At 37.3% G+C, this 13,907-nt stretch overlaps 2 protein-coding genes across 2 annotated transcripts in view; one reads left to right on the top strand and one right to left on the bottom strand.

Annotated features, from left to right (window-relative positions):
• Positions 1–3,142, top strand: part of ndrg1a (N-myc downstream regulated 1a) — a 19,115-nt gene extending 15,973 nt beyond the window's left edge. Inside the window, exon 16 of the mRNA XM_056480465.1 lies at positions 1,853–3,142. Coding sequence (XP_056336440.1) covers positions 1,853–2,091 — 239 coding nt within the window. The 3' untranslated portion in view covers positions 2,092–3,142. The remainder of the gene's footprint in view (positions 1–1,852) is intronic.
• ccn4a (cellular communication network factor 4a) lies at positions 2,385–13,907 on the bottom strand. The gene is made up of 5 exons (XM_056480467.1): positions 13,720–13,907; positions 9,860–10,142; positions 7,380–7,634; positions 7,043–7,236; positions 2,385–5,705 (listed from the first exon to the last, which is right to left on the bottom strand). The coding sequence occupies exons 1-5, from the start codon at positions 13,765–13,767 to the stop codon at positions 5,406–5,408; spliced, it is 1,080 nt and encodes a 359-aa protein (XP_056336442.1). The 5' UTR covers positions 13,768–13,907; the 3' UTR covers positions 2,385–5,405.

Genomic DNA, 13,907 nt, shown 5'->3' with positions numbered 1-13,907 from the left:
TGGCTACAGAAGCTTCCAGTGTACATAGTGACAAGTGACAACACAAAATAAATATGAAAAAAAGAAGATAAACATTAAACAGAGATGCAGTTAGTCAAAAAGATCTGGATCTTGGTACAATCATTATTCAAACTCTTAACATTTTAAAAGGGTGATTGAAGTTTTTTTTTTTTTTTCACAGAATTTTTCTAAAATCTAATTTTATGGAGTTGAACTCTTCAATAAGTCTTTAATGTAATACATGATTTCTGAAAACTAAAAACTTAGTAATTTCCAAATAATTTATTCAATTTGCAACCTAAAACATGTCTCAATTACTAAACACCTTTATTTATATATATATATATATATATATATATATATATATATATATATATATATATATATATATATATATATATATATATATATATATATATATATATATATATATATATATATAAAGGTGTTTAGTAATAAATATATATATCCTCCTGATGCCGTATAACCTAAATCAGGTGTTTTTGACTAGTCTGTATAGACTGAATTGCTGTATTATTAAATAGTTGTTTCATATATTGTTCCACTTTAACATCTTTAGGCAGCCATATTTCCTCTTCTTTAATTATTGTAGGTATCACCATGCTGTGATGCATAATTTCCTTCCATACTCCAAGCATTATCCACCTTCAATATAAATGAATTTTCTGTTCTAATCTCAAGCTTAGGCAAATAACTGAGAAAACGCCAATCAGAGGCCACATTTTTATAGATGTCATCATGTAGACTTCTTACAAAGTATTTTACAGTGTTTTCAAAATACAAAAATACAAGACACTGAAGTATTTTGATACAAAATATTAAGCCATTTTTATCAACCCTATCAAATACAAATGACCAAATACTATTTTGTGTTTGAAATACATATTTGAAATACTTTTCTTCTATTTCAGCATTTCCTTTTTTTATTTGCAACTTATGATTGCTAAAAAAACAGAGCAAATTTATTAAATTAAGATATTTCCTTCTAACAAAATCAAATTATTAATCTGAAAAAATGTTTTAAACTAAACAATTGTCATGCAGTGCTTCACACTAACAGTGCTTAATGCTTAAATGCTTGTCAAATGTAGGCCTATGTTTATTTATAAGAGTGAGACATATAGGGAAAATGCTAAACCTATTTTACAAATGTATTTTTAATGCTGTATATACAAGTATTTATTTATTATTTATTTAATATGTGTTATTCAAATGAATGGTTTTAAGACGTTGTTACAGATAAACGTCAAAACTATTTTAACAATGATGAAAATAGGAAATTTTAAAAGGTCAAAACACCTCATTAAGAATGATTAAGCATTTTGCATTACAAGAACACAGGGAATGTCCTCATAAACCATGTCAACATTGTAATATCTATGTCTTATCCATGTCATTATACTAATATGTGTCCTTGTATACCACCCAAACCAGGAAAATCTAGCCAAACCCCTAATTTTTGCACTACAGTGGACCCATTTAATATGAGCTCATAATTATATACTAGATCATCACTTTTATTAATAATAATAATAATTATAATAATTCCTTTCATTTTATAAAGCGCTTTTCTGGACACTCAAAGCACTTTATAAATTTTTTTGGGGGGAATCTTCTCATCCACCACCAACTTTTCATCACAGTTGTCCTAAAACTATTGTAATGTTCTTGTCTTAGGATAATTGTGAAAATAAAATGTTTGTCTTCAACTTTATACCTAGATAACAAGTCTATACTAAGCATTATATATTTTTATATTAAGCACAAACTTTGAAAATTAAACTTAAAATCTTTAAGCCATGCATCCTAATCAACCGTCCTCTCCTCTCAGTGCCCTCTGCCAGCATGACCCGCCTGGTCCGCTCCCGCACCGCATCCGGATCCAGCATCACCTCCTTTGACGGCAACCGCAGCAGGTCACACACCAACGAGGGCAACCGCAGCCGCTCGCACACCAACGAGGGCCGAGCCCGAGCTCACACCTCCGAAAACCAGCGCGGGCGCTCGCACACCGACAACATGGACAGTTCTGTGGACCAGACCCCCAAGTCCACCGAAGTGTCCTGTTAGACTCACACGCATGCATTATAAACCAATCTGTTCTGACTGTGCTGCGCTGCCACTAACTCACACACGCACGCCGTTTCCCTCTCTTTTCAGTAGTCCGAGAGCATTTACGCCAAAGTGTGCTTAAGACTAGATTTCCTCAGGGGGAAGCGCTGAGTTTCTGAGGGAGTGGATGGAGATTTTCCACTCTGCACAATGGCTGTCTTGTTGGTGGTGGTGTTGTTGTTGTTGTTGTTGTTAGAGGCAATGCAGCACAGAGACATCGTGATGGTCATCATCCAAGTAAGATGGCCAGGTTTTATTTTTTTGGTTTGTTTTGGTTGTTGATCTGTAGTCTGCAATTTGTTTTCTCTCATTATACCACATTTTACATGCTAGTTTGAGTGCATAATTAGTTGTATAATCTGTATATGCTGAATGGACCTTGTTGACTGGAAGAGGGATTGCTTGACAACAGAGTAGAGATGAATTTCCTTTTTTTTTTTTTTTTCTTCATGATGCTAACCTTCCTAAGTGTTGACCTGCGTTTTCCATGTTGGGAGTGTCCTGTTATTTTGGGTTGTATTTGTAACTTTGTGATTGACGCTCTTAAAAGTGATTTTAAATGATTTGTATGGGGTCAAATGAATTTTGAGATTAGTTCAAATTTAACCAATTTGTAGATATAAGAATATAAGACAATGGCTGTATATGAGTATTATAATATTTTGTTTGTTTATAACTTTTATGATAATGATGATGATGATGATGATTTCTATGCAATCAAGCACAACAGAACAAATGTGCCATGGATTCCTCTACTGGGACTGGATGCTTTTTTTGTTTTCTCAAGGCTTTGAAAGAGTGAAGGATCGCTCGGAAAGAGATGAATAGAAGCAACTCACCTGCTCTTCCACACACACAGACACACACACACATACACTAAAATAAATGCTTGCAGCTTGGTAAGGCACCTCGCTTTGTAAAGATGTAAAACAACTTGATGCACTGCATTTTTAATGGAATAACAGTTTGTATTTATTAAAAAAAGGAAAATAAAAAGCTGGTTACTTGATTTCTTTTTTTCGTCTGTGTTTATTTGATAACTCTGTGTCAAAGCTGTTATATGCATGATATTCTAAATGTGTCATATAAGAGCATAAATGTGAAAACATAAAAACTGTACATTTATAAATGCATACATTTTGCATAAATTGAGTTTGACTACAGAAGTCAATGAACTTGCCATTTTACATGGGATACTTATTAATTACATCATTTGTACAGACAAATTCATCACTATGTGACAAACTGTCATAAAAGTTAATGTACACTCACTGGCCACTTTATTAGGTACACCTGTTCAACTGCTCGTTAATGTAAACTTCTAATCAGCCGATCAAATGGTAGCTACACTCTGTGTATTTAGGCATGTAGACATGGTCAAGACGATCTGCTGCAGTTTAAAGAAGAAAGGTGATTTCAGTGACTGAATGTGGCATGGTTGTTGGTGCCAAACGGGCTGGTCTGAGTATTTCAGAAACTGCTGATCTACTGCAGTGGTTCCCAACCTTTTTTTTTGCCTGAGACCCACTTTTTCCCCGGAAAACATTGTAAGGCCCCCCTCAACATTTAATGATATTATCACTCGTAAAAGTTTGCAGTAAGGATGACAAAAAGATTTGTTTTCTAACAAACGGTATGTTTATTACTATATTTAGATATGCTTATGCACAAATATTAGCCTAATGTAAAATATAAAAGCAAAACATTAGTAGGCCATTTGTAACTGAACAACGTAAGGCTTTGCATCTTTAAATTGACCCTATATTAGTTGCCAATTAGTTGGCAAGTTTTTAAAAGTTTTTGTCACTAGCTGTGACGTCCCTCATCTCATTTTTGGTGTGCATGTCAATTCTTTTGCCTTGCGGTCAAAAAATGCTCTGGGCTTGTCACAGTATTGGGGATGAGTCGTCTGCAAATGTCTTATTAATTTGCATGGCCCCATGCATTCGTTAGCAAGAACTTTGGTGCAGATAATACACTGTGGTTGTGTCACGGACTCTTTGCTGCGAGAAAAAGGAATAAAACCCTAGTTTAGGTAACTATCTTAGTATTTCCTGCATTTCGTGTTTCCAGTTCTTTGGATGCAAATGCATTGTTGATGCCAGAGGTCAGAGGAGAATGGCCAGACTGGTTTGAGCTGATAGAAAGGCAACAGTATCTCAAATAACCACTTGTTACAACCGAGGTATGCAGAAGAGCATCTCTGAAGACACAACACGTCGAACCTTGAGGCAGATGGGCTACAGCAGCAGAAGACCACACCAGGTGCCACTCATGTCAGCTAAGAACAGGAAACTGAGGCTACAATTCACACAGGCTCACCAAAATTGGACAATAGAAGACTGGAAAAACGTTGCCCGGTCTGATGAGTCTCGATTTCTGCTGTGACATTCGAATGGTAGGGTCATAATTTATTATCATCAATGTAAAAGGATGTATCCATCCTGCCTTGTATCAACTGTTCAGTCTGGTAGTAGTGGTGTAATGGTGTGGGGTATATTTACTTGACACACTTTGGGCCCATTAGTACCAATTGAGCATTGTGTCAACGCCACAGCCTACCTGAGTATTGTTGCTGACCATGTCCATCCCTTTATGACCACAGTGTACTCATCTTCTGATGGCTACTTCCAGCAGGATAATACACCATGTCATAAAGCGTGAATAATCTCAGACTGGTTTCTTGAACATGACAATGAGTTCACTGTACTCAAATGGCCTCCAAAGTCACCAGAGCTCCATCCAATAGACCACCTTTGGGATGTGGTGAAACGGGAGATCATGGATGTGCAGCCGACAAATATGCAGCAAGTGTGTGTTGCTATCATGTCAATATGGACCAAAATCTCTGAGGAATATTTCCAGTACCTTGTTGAATCTATGCCACAAAGGATTAAGGTCAGTTCTGAAGGCAAAAGGAGGTCCAACCTAGTACTAGTAAGATGTACCTAATAAAGTGGCCGGTGAGTGTATTTTCAATGGTAAAATATGATGTACTACTTTGGTATTTGCAGCAAGTGATTATATGAAATAATCACATAAATTAAGATATACCACTTACATACTCACTCACAACCCTTTGGCTCAGTCCCTGATTTATCAGAAGTCATCACAGAGGAATGAACCTCCAATTACTCTGGCATATATTTTAATTTTTCCAATAGGAAAATGTCTTATATAAAGAAAAATGCCCCCCAAAACAACTGTCTATTAAATATGATCAATTTCATAAATCCAAGTCTTTGGATTTCCAAGTATACAAGTATCTACACTCAGTTTCCAATCTCCCGCTTCTCATGGTACTGTTCTAGATCAGTAAATATATCAGTAGGGTTCTTACAGCTCAGGTTGCAGAAGCAGGCGTTGATCCACATGACCTGCCAGGTGAAGCCGGGGCCGTTTGAGCACTGAAAGTCAACTTCAACAGTCTTGGATTTGTAGGGGATGCAGCAGCGCTCGTCTGTACACACTCCACAGTACTTGGGCCGGTAGGTGTTTGTGCTGGTGCATCCTGAGATGGTGAAGTTTTGAGGCTTCTCTGCTCTGTAGATGTTCAAGCACTTCTTTCCAGGCTTGTGGAGACACAGCACAGGGTTATTTATTAACAATATTGCATCTCAAGGCGGATGTTTAAAGGGGCCATGACCTGTTTTTTGGATTGGATAACAGTTTAAAAAAAAAAGTGGAATAGACCACCAATAGGAACTTCTGTGTGTATGTTTATATTCAATTTATGACAACACAATATCAATCAGAGATACACGCCTGGAACACCTCCCTAGGTAGGCGGCAAGGAGTGCCCGAGCCACCTCAGCTGACCTCTTGATGTGGAGGAGCAGCGGCTCTACTCCGAGCTCCTCTCAGGTGACAGAGCTTCTCAACCTATCTGTAAAGAGCGTCACACACCAGATGCGCTGCTCAGCATCACGACATGGCACGCACATGACAGTTGAAAGTATTGCACACCAGACATGCACATTCGCATGCTATTTAAAATGAAACTATTCAGATGGCAGAAATATGAACAGTGTCCTGAGTCATGGCTGGGCGCCGCGGACAGCCGCCGACTTGTGGCGCCGGTGTTTATACCCTGATAGAAACCTATGTTTAGAATTCTGAAATGTGTGGCGCTGAGTGGTGCTACGTGGTGCGCCACTGAGAGGCGCTTCTGGTGTGTGACCCTCTTAAGAGTGCGCCCTGGCACCCTGTGAATGAAATTTATTTCTTCCATTTGTATCGAGATCTTGTCCTTTCGGTCATGACCCAAAGCTCATGACCATGGTTGAGAGTAGGAACGTAAATTGACCGGTAAATCGAGAGCTTTGCCTTTCGCCTCAGCTCTTTCTTTACTGCAATGGAGCGATACATTGACCGTGTTACTGGTGCCGCCTGCCAATCTCACGTTCCATCACAGCCGCATCACACTCGGCAGCAAACCGCCCCAGTGCATGTTGAAGGTCCATGTTCGATGAAGCCAACAGAACAACATCAATACAACAACATCAACCAATTCTGTTCATAATTTTAATGGACAGCATTTCAAAGTGCAGCCTTGGGCTGGAGGGGGTCCAGTTTGGGGACCACTGGATTTCATCACTGTCATTCGCAGAAGATGTTGCATCACAATATAAAAATAAATTTTTTTTTTTTTAAACGGTCACAGCTTCCAGTTCATGTGGACTTTTATACTTTAGAGTTATTTCCTACTGTTTTTTTCACTCCTCTCCTTTCACTCCTCTCAATATAAGCTGTTTTTAGACTAACAAGAATGTTTTGAGCTCTTAGACTTATTGGATGTTTTTCTAGTACAATGACCTCTCATAAGTTAAAAGATCAAGAGAATTTTGATTTCTCATTTAATGACCCCTTTAGTAAGACAGTAAACCTGAGGCTTGTGTTGTTGATGTACCTTTATGTGTTTCGTGATATCCACATCGCAGGGCCGAATGTTGCAGAGTCTGCTCTCGTTGACCATCTCACACTTCTTGTTGTTGTTGGTGATACGTAAAGAGACGCCGCGACCGCAGGTCTTTGAGCAGGGACTCCAAGAGGTCGTCTGGGCCACACAGTTCTTACGCCAGTTCTTCTTCACGCTGGACAGAGCTGTAGACCATGCAGACCACACAATGAGAAATAATGATAGCTAGCCTATTTAAAAACATCATATTATCATCTAAAATGACATTTAACTATTGTCTGCTAAATACTGCATGTGTTTCAGTTATATCAGTGAGCAGAGATTGTACCCGCCATCGTGTGTCGTGGTGCAGTCTTGCGCCCCCTTCTGGACTCATCACAGATCCACAGCTCACAGCATTGGCCGTGGACTTTAACCCTCCGTGGGTTCTGGCACCAAACCCTGGGCGGCTGAGACTCATTACACAGCGGCACACACCCAATCGCCCCGTTCACACAAAGACACTGATATTTGCAGTTGGGCTGAAAACTCTGTCCATTGCGATAAATCACACCATTGTGCTCACAGCCAGTACCTGGCAGATCTGAACAATGACAAAGAGTAGAGCTGCGCAGTTAATCGACAAAATATTGCAATCCCCGCTCATGAGACACCCATGAGACGATTACTGTGGTGCTACAAACAATCCAGTTATCAAGAAGAACTGGGATAACAGTTTATAGTTGGTAAAAGCAACCATTTAAGGGTTAGTTCAGCCAAAAAACAAGAAAATTCTGTTATTAATTACTCAACCTCATGTTGTTAAAATCCCCTTTGTTCATCTTCTGAACACAGGGTGTGCATTTACTATATGGACAGTATGACAATTTGCCATTAGAGAGAGTAGGGTCTGTCTGACAGGGAAGTAACATGAAGGGTGTAACTTGTAGTATGTTAGAGGCGTAACTCGAAGTTATGGAGACCCACATGTCAAAACTATGTTGTCAGCAAGATGGCGCTGTACATCAGTCTAAAGTACACCTACTCCACATCTAAACCCAACCGTCATTGTTATTAACGTCTACACCTTCCCAACCCTAAACCCAACAGTCATCGTAATAACACCTACATCTTCCCAACCCTAAACCCAACAGTCATCGTTATTAACGTCTACACCTTCCCCAAACCTAAACCCAACCATCACAGTTACTAACATCTACACCTTCCCCAAGCCTAAACCCAAATCAGTTATTAACGTACAGCCGCTAGTTGCAGAGGCTGTCATACTTGATGTGCTCGCCATTGTACTGCTATTTGCAACCACAGGGGGTGACGCCGAGTTGCATGGTGGAGTTGCTAAATGAATTAATATAATAATATATCAACTGAATTGGTTGTGGATAAATTTGGAGAAAACTCATTTGCTGAAAATGTTATCTGGTAAAAAGGCCAACAAAGTTAGTTTTGCAGATCTTTTGGTGCACAAAAGTGTTCTTGGAGCTTCTTATGATTACAGTTGAACCACTGAAGTCACATGGACTCTGAATGTCTCAGGACATTCCGTATTGAGGATGAGGGAGCTCTCAGGTTTAATCTAAAATATCTTAATTTGTCAACATGAAGAAAGGTCTCTGGAGATTGGAACAACATAAGTGTGAGTACTTAATAAGTTTACATGTTTGATTGAACTAACCCCTTAAAATGATGTCGTTACTGAACAATTCAAGAAAATCTTCAAAACCTTCTAGTAGACAACATAGAGTACTCACAGCAAAAACAAAACTGTCTGCTGCTATTATTGTATTGAACAAATGATCATGAAGTAGTTCATATGTTATTTTGTGACACTGTGATTCTGTGTGTTGGTATGGTGAAGGAAGCTTTGTGTCTGTGTTTTGTATTTGGGATGTTACGGTCACCCAGAATACATTTGGAAAGTTCTAGCAACACTCTAGCAACCAACCAAACACTCCTGCTATATGCAGTCTATACAGGGCTTAATTTGTGCCAGAACACGCCGGATTCGGATCCGGCACCTCTGAAATCTGATCCGGCGCCTCATTTTACCGATCTCCCTCCTCAACCGCCCTCCTCTCTGTCCGCTTATCACTTTCTTCCTCGACTCACCCCGCTCTTCACTTTCGTCCGCAGACACCCCTCCTCCATTCAACGCCTTGGTAAAAACATTATTTAAAATTATTTAATCCCAATTTCTTTACAAAACATGTTCTGCGGACATGTGTATACATGTTATTATAGAAACATGACACCTGTCAATCAATTTAGTGGGTGGAGAAAACCGCACTCCTACGTCACGTTGCGGTGGGCTTCAAAATCACTGGGATTCGGGTCCTATTTTAACGTCAGGAAATTAAAAAAAGAGACTTCTTTTGTTTATATCACTCCAATATGACAGTGAACACACTATACCTACACACAGTTCCTCCAAACAGCTTACAAACGTTGATTTTCACCACAGGTGCCCTTTAAATGGTTAATTTTTAAAAAACACTGCAGCAATTTTGTCAGTACCTCTAGTAAATTACTTTTATTTTGTTAAGTTATCTATTCAGAATGGTGAAAGAATTTTAATCTCCACCGATCCAAATTGACCCCAAATTGTGCATCTCTAACTTAAATAGTAAAATAACCTCATTAAAATACCAAGACAATACGTATAAATGTAGGTGAACAGGATGAATAATTCTTCTTAGCTTCTCCTGGTTGTTTCCCGTCACCTTAATCCTGCCTTTAAATCTTCATCGTAATCTAGTCTAAGAGCGGAAGACAGTGTTAATAAGAAGGTTGTGTTAGTACAAGGACACTTACACGCACATACTCCTTTTTCGTACCTAGGCTTGTCTGCACTGTAATCACAGTAAAGGCCGCGATGATGGTCACAGTTTTCTTTCTCGTTGCAAGCCTCCCTGACCTGTTTGGCACAGGCTCTGCAGCAGTCGCAGCCGTCCATTAGCAGACTGACACCTGGTGGGCACATGGGGGGAGTTTTGGGGCATTTGCAGGGCCATTGGCAGTACTGGCTGCGATTATAGGCTTGTGGGCCTTCTGTGGACAGCAGTGTAGAAGAATCCTGAGGAGATGCACTGTGGATCTGTGAGGCACAAGTTCCAACAGGTTTATGTTTCTAATGCATTTAGGGTTTTGTCCCACTACTAAAATTATTATTCTCTGTGTGCTGTATATGGTGTGATGTATTAATCGCTGAAAAACATTTTAGTAGGTGTAATGTAATATAGTTACAAGTTTATTAAATATTATTCATTCATTAATTTTCTTTTCGGCTTAGTCCCTTTATTAATCCGGAGTCGCCACAGCGGAATGAACCGCCAACTTATCCAGCACATGTTCTATGCAGCAGATGGCCTTCCAGCTGCAACCTATCTCTGGGAAACATCCATACACACTCATACACTACGGACAATTTAGCCTTGCCAATTCACCTGTACCACATGACTTTGGACTGTGGGGGAAACCGGAGCACCCGCAGGAAACCCACGCGAACGCAAGGAGAACATGCAAACTCCACACAGAAATGCCAACTGACCCAGCCTAGGCTCGAACCAGCAACCTTTTTGCTGTGAGGCGACAGCTCTACCAACTGCGCCACTGCAATCTTAGGAAAAAACAAATCGCTGGAAAAGACTAAGACTTGTTTTTAGGTAACTGTTTTGTGATGGAAAGCATATTGTGACAATAAAAGCTGTTTAATGAGAGAATAGAGCTTTAAATAATAATAATAATAATAATAATAATAATAATAATAATAATAATAATAATAATAATAATAATAATAATAAACAAGTTTGGTGACACCGGGTTGCAATTTTTCTTTTGTTTTTTAAACCAAATCTTGCAAGAACCTCCTTTTTTCTATCATCAACTTCAAATCTGGAACATAACTTGACAATATAAACTACCTAGCAAAACATTAAGATTTCTTAGTCTCTTAGTCTTAGTTCTGCTCACCAAGCTTGCCTGTTTTATCCAAAGTACAGCAAAAACAGTTTTTTAATTTGAATATATTTTACAATGTTATGTTGTATAAGTCTGATTGTGATTCGAATCTCGAAATGTCAAATCTGACTGGCTGATAGCTGTGCAATATTCTACAATAACAGCACTCATACAGCCTCTTCATCCTTCTGTATTACTCCTCCCACATACAGTGACAGCAGATCAATAAATACCTACTGTTTGACAAATATTGCAGCTGTTGGACAACATAATGTACTTTAGAGGCTGTTTAGTTGAGAATGTAGTTGTTTAGATTGCTACGATGCAGTTTATTTATAAGGATAGTGCCTATTTTAAATATTTATAATTTCAGAGATACACCGCGTCGGCATCCATCAGCTTGTCATACTGAGCAGAGCAAAGACAGTCGACGCTCTGCCACAAGATAGCGACAGAGACCGCATAAAAAGTCCTTAGAGGAGAAAAAGTTAGTGTAATTTCAAACTACAGTTTAGCATATCATTATAAAACAGGTAACTGACTAAGTCAATCTCTCTGATTTGTATGTTGTAGTGCTGTATTTATACCATAGTAATCTGGTAGTGTTCAGTGTTTGCTTTACTTTGGCTCTTTGCAGGTTAATTATTGTCCCGATTGCAATGGAGAAATACTGCGAAATGTCTCTAGACTGATGGCATTTCATGTGGTTCAGCCTTATAATCTTAAAATGTGAGCAAAATCACCTGTTTTGTCATCATTTCCTTCTTCATAGACACAATTATGCTGTATATATGCTGATATGGCTGTATATCGTCACTGGTGGGATACTAAGGCAATGCACGCCTTCCACCAGTGTTGATATACAGCCATATCACACTGCTACTCATGTGATATTGCTCATATACAGTGCTCAGCATACGTATAAGTACACCCCTCACAAATCTATCTTTTAAATTCATATTTTTAATAGGAAGCCATACAATATTATATTTGTGCATATTTATTAGATTAGTCAGTACTAAAGCCAAATCTTGAGCTAATCTAACAAAATAACTTACAATAACGGTCCAAAAACTAGTACACCCAAATTTATGTTATAGAAAATATGAAATACAAACTCAAAAAAAGAGGAAAAATCAAGAGAAGCAAAAAAATTGAAAAATTTTGTTGAAATTTTGTAGGTTGTAATTTATTTTTGCAATATTTTGCTTAAATTTAATTGTATTATCTTTCAATTTATAAATATGTTTGGTGACTAAAATATATATATATATTATATATATATATATATATATATATATATATATATATATATATATATATATATATATATATATATATATATATATATATATATATATATATATATATATACAGTTGAAGTCAGAATTATTAACCCCCTTTTGAATTTTCTTTTAAAAATATTTTTCAAATGATGAATTTTCACAGCATGTCTGATAATATTTTTTCTCATGGAGAAAGTCTAATTTGTTTTATTTCGGCTAGAATAAAAGCAGTATTTAATTTTTAAAAAAACATTTTAAGGTCAAAATGATTAGCCTCTACGTTATTTTTTCCCCAATAGTTTACAGAACAAACCATGATTATACAATGACTTGCCAAATTACCCTAACCTGCCTAACCTAATTAACCTAGTCAAGCCTTTAAATGTCACTTTAAGCTGAATAGAAGTGGCTTGAAAAATATGTAGTAAAATATCATTTACTGTCATCATGGCAAAGATAAAATAAATCAGTTATTAGAAATGAGTTATATATGTATATATATATATATATATATATATATATATATATCGAGAGAGAGAAAATAAAAATAAAAATACATTTAGCACACTACATTCATTGTATACTTTTTTTGCAAATATATTTATAGAATGTTTGTAATAATATTTTTTTAGGTGCTTAATGCTGTAATGCTTTCAGATTACATACCACACACAAAGTAATCTAGATTGCTGTTTACAGCTGTAGGCTCTTTAACCCCTGACCTCTTATAGCATGGGTCAGATAAGCAGCAGCTATGTCAAATTTAAAGCAGGATAAGTATGCCTTCTGGGTGACGGTTTTAAACGGTGTCTGTCATGCTGATAGACGTAACGGAGTGAATTAAGACTCAGAGAATTTCAAATGATTCAATCCAATTCTGATTTAATGATTCATTTGTGTCCACGGGGTGGCAGTAAACTCTCACACATCCTAGTATTACTTACTGTCATTGCATTCCTTAAATAAGTGAAACATGAGGTCATTCATTAAGAATTCCCGTCGTTAAAGTGTTAATCTATAGCCCATTTATATTAATTAATTAATTAAGACGTGTAATGATTTTTATGCCAAGTTAGATCAAATACAAATCAATATGAATCATATTCAGATTAGATTAAGTGTACAGGTATGCATATATAAAATTAATTGTGACACGCAGACACCAAACTAATTTTGTTAATACAAATTTAGTTCTAGAATATTTTACATATCTATAGTATTTTATACATATCATCTAACTTACAAATATGATCTCCAATGCATGTCGTGTTTTAAACTAAACAGTCAGTGCAAGTAACAAACAAACAAATAAAAATTACTAAGGTATTATTATGTTAAAGTAAAGCACAAATAATTAAAATATAGATTATTCATGTAATGAGGGTACAAATAAACAGCCTAGTTCTCATAAATAGGACTGCTTCTTACCTGTGGTGCACAAGCAGAAAGTATGGACCACATCAGAATCCAAGACATCACTGGTCACGAGTGATAAATGCATTGAATCCAGAATTAAACGGTGTTTAAAAAATTGTCCATACGCGAGCAGGATCCATTCATTTAGATGGGAGTCGCGCTCTCACACACACGCGCGCGCACTTGTACACATCAATACA

This window comes from Danio aesculapii, chromosome 19 (genome assembly GCF_903798145.1).
Source record: "Danio aesculapii chromosome 19, fDanAes4.1, whole genome shotgun sequence".
NCBI lineage: Eukaryota > Metazoa > Chordata > Actinopteri > Cypriniformes > Danionidae > Danio > Danio aesculapii.
The sequence above is the reverse complement of the archived record's forward strand: the minus strand, read 5'-3'. Positions and strand labels throughout refer to the sequence as shown.

What these genes read in the sequence shown, in the direction of transcription:
- ccn4a (XM_056480467.1), bottom strand. Translation starts at nt 13,767, where the DNA reads ATGTCTTGGATTCTGATGTGGTCCATACTTTCTGCTTGTGCACCACAG. An exon ending in CGAAAAAGGAGTATGTGCGT is followed by an intron (nt 7,635 to 9,859) that starts GTAAGTGTCCTT and finishes GTCATTGTTCAG; the next exon opens with ATCTGCCAGGTACTGGCTGT. An exon ending in ATATCACGAAACACATAAAG is followed by an intron (nt 5,706 to 7,042) that starts GTACATCAACAA and finishes TGTCTCCACAAG; the next exon opens with CCTGGAAAGAAGTGCTTGAA.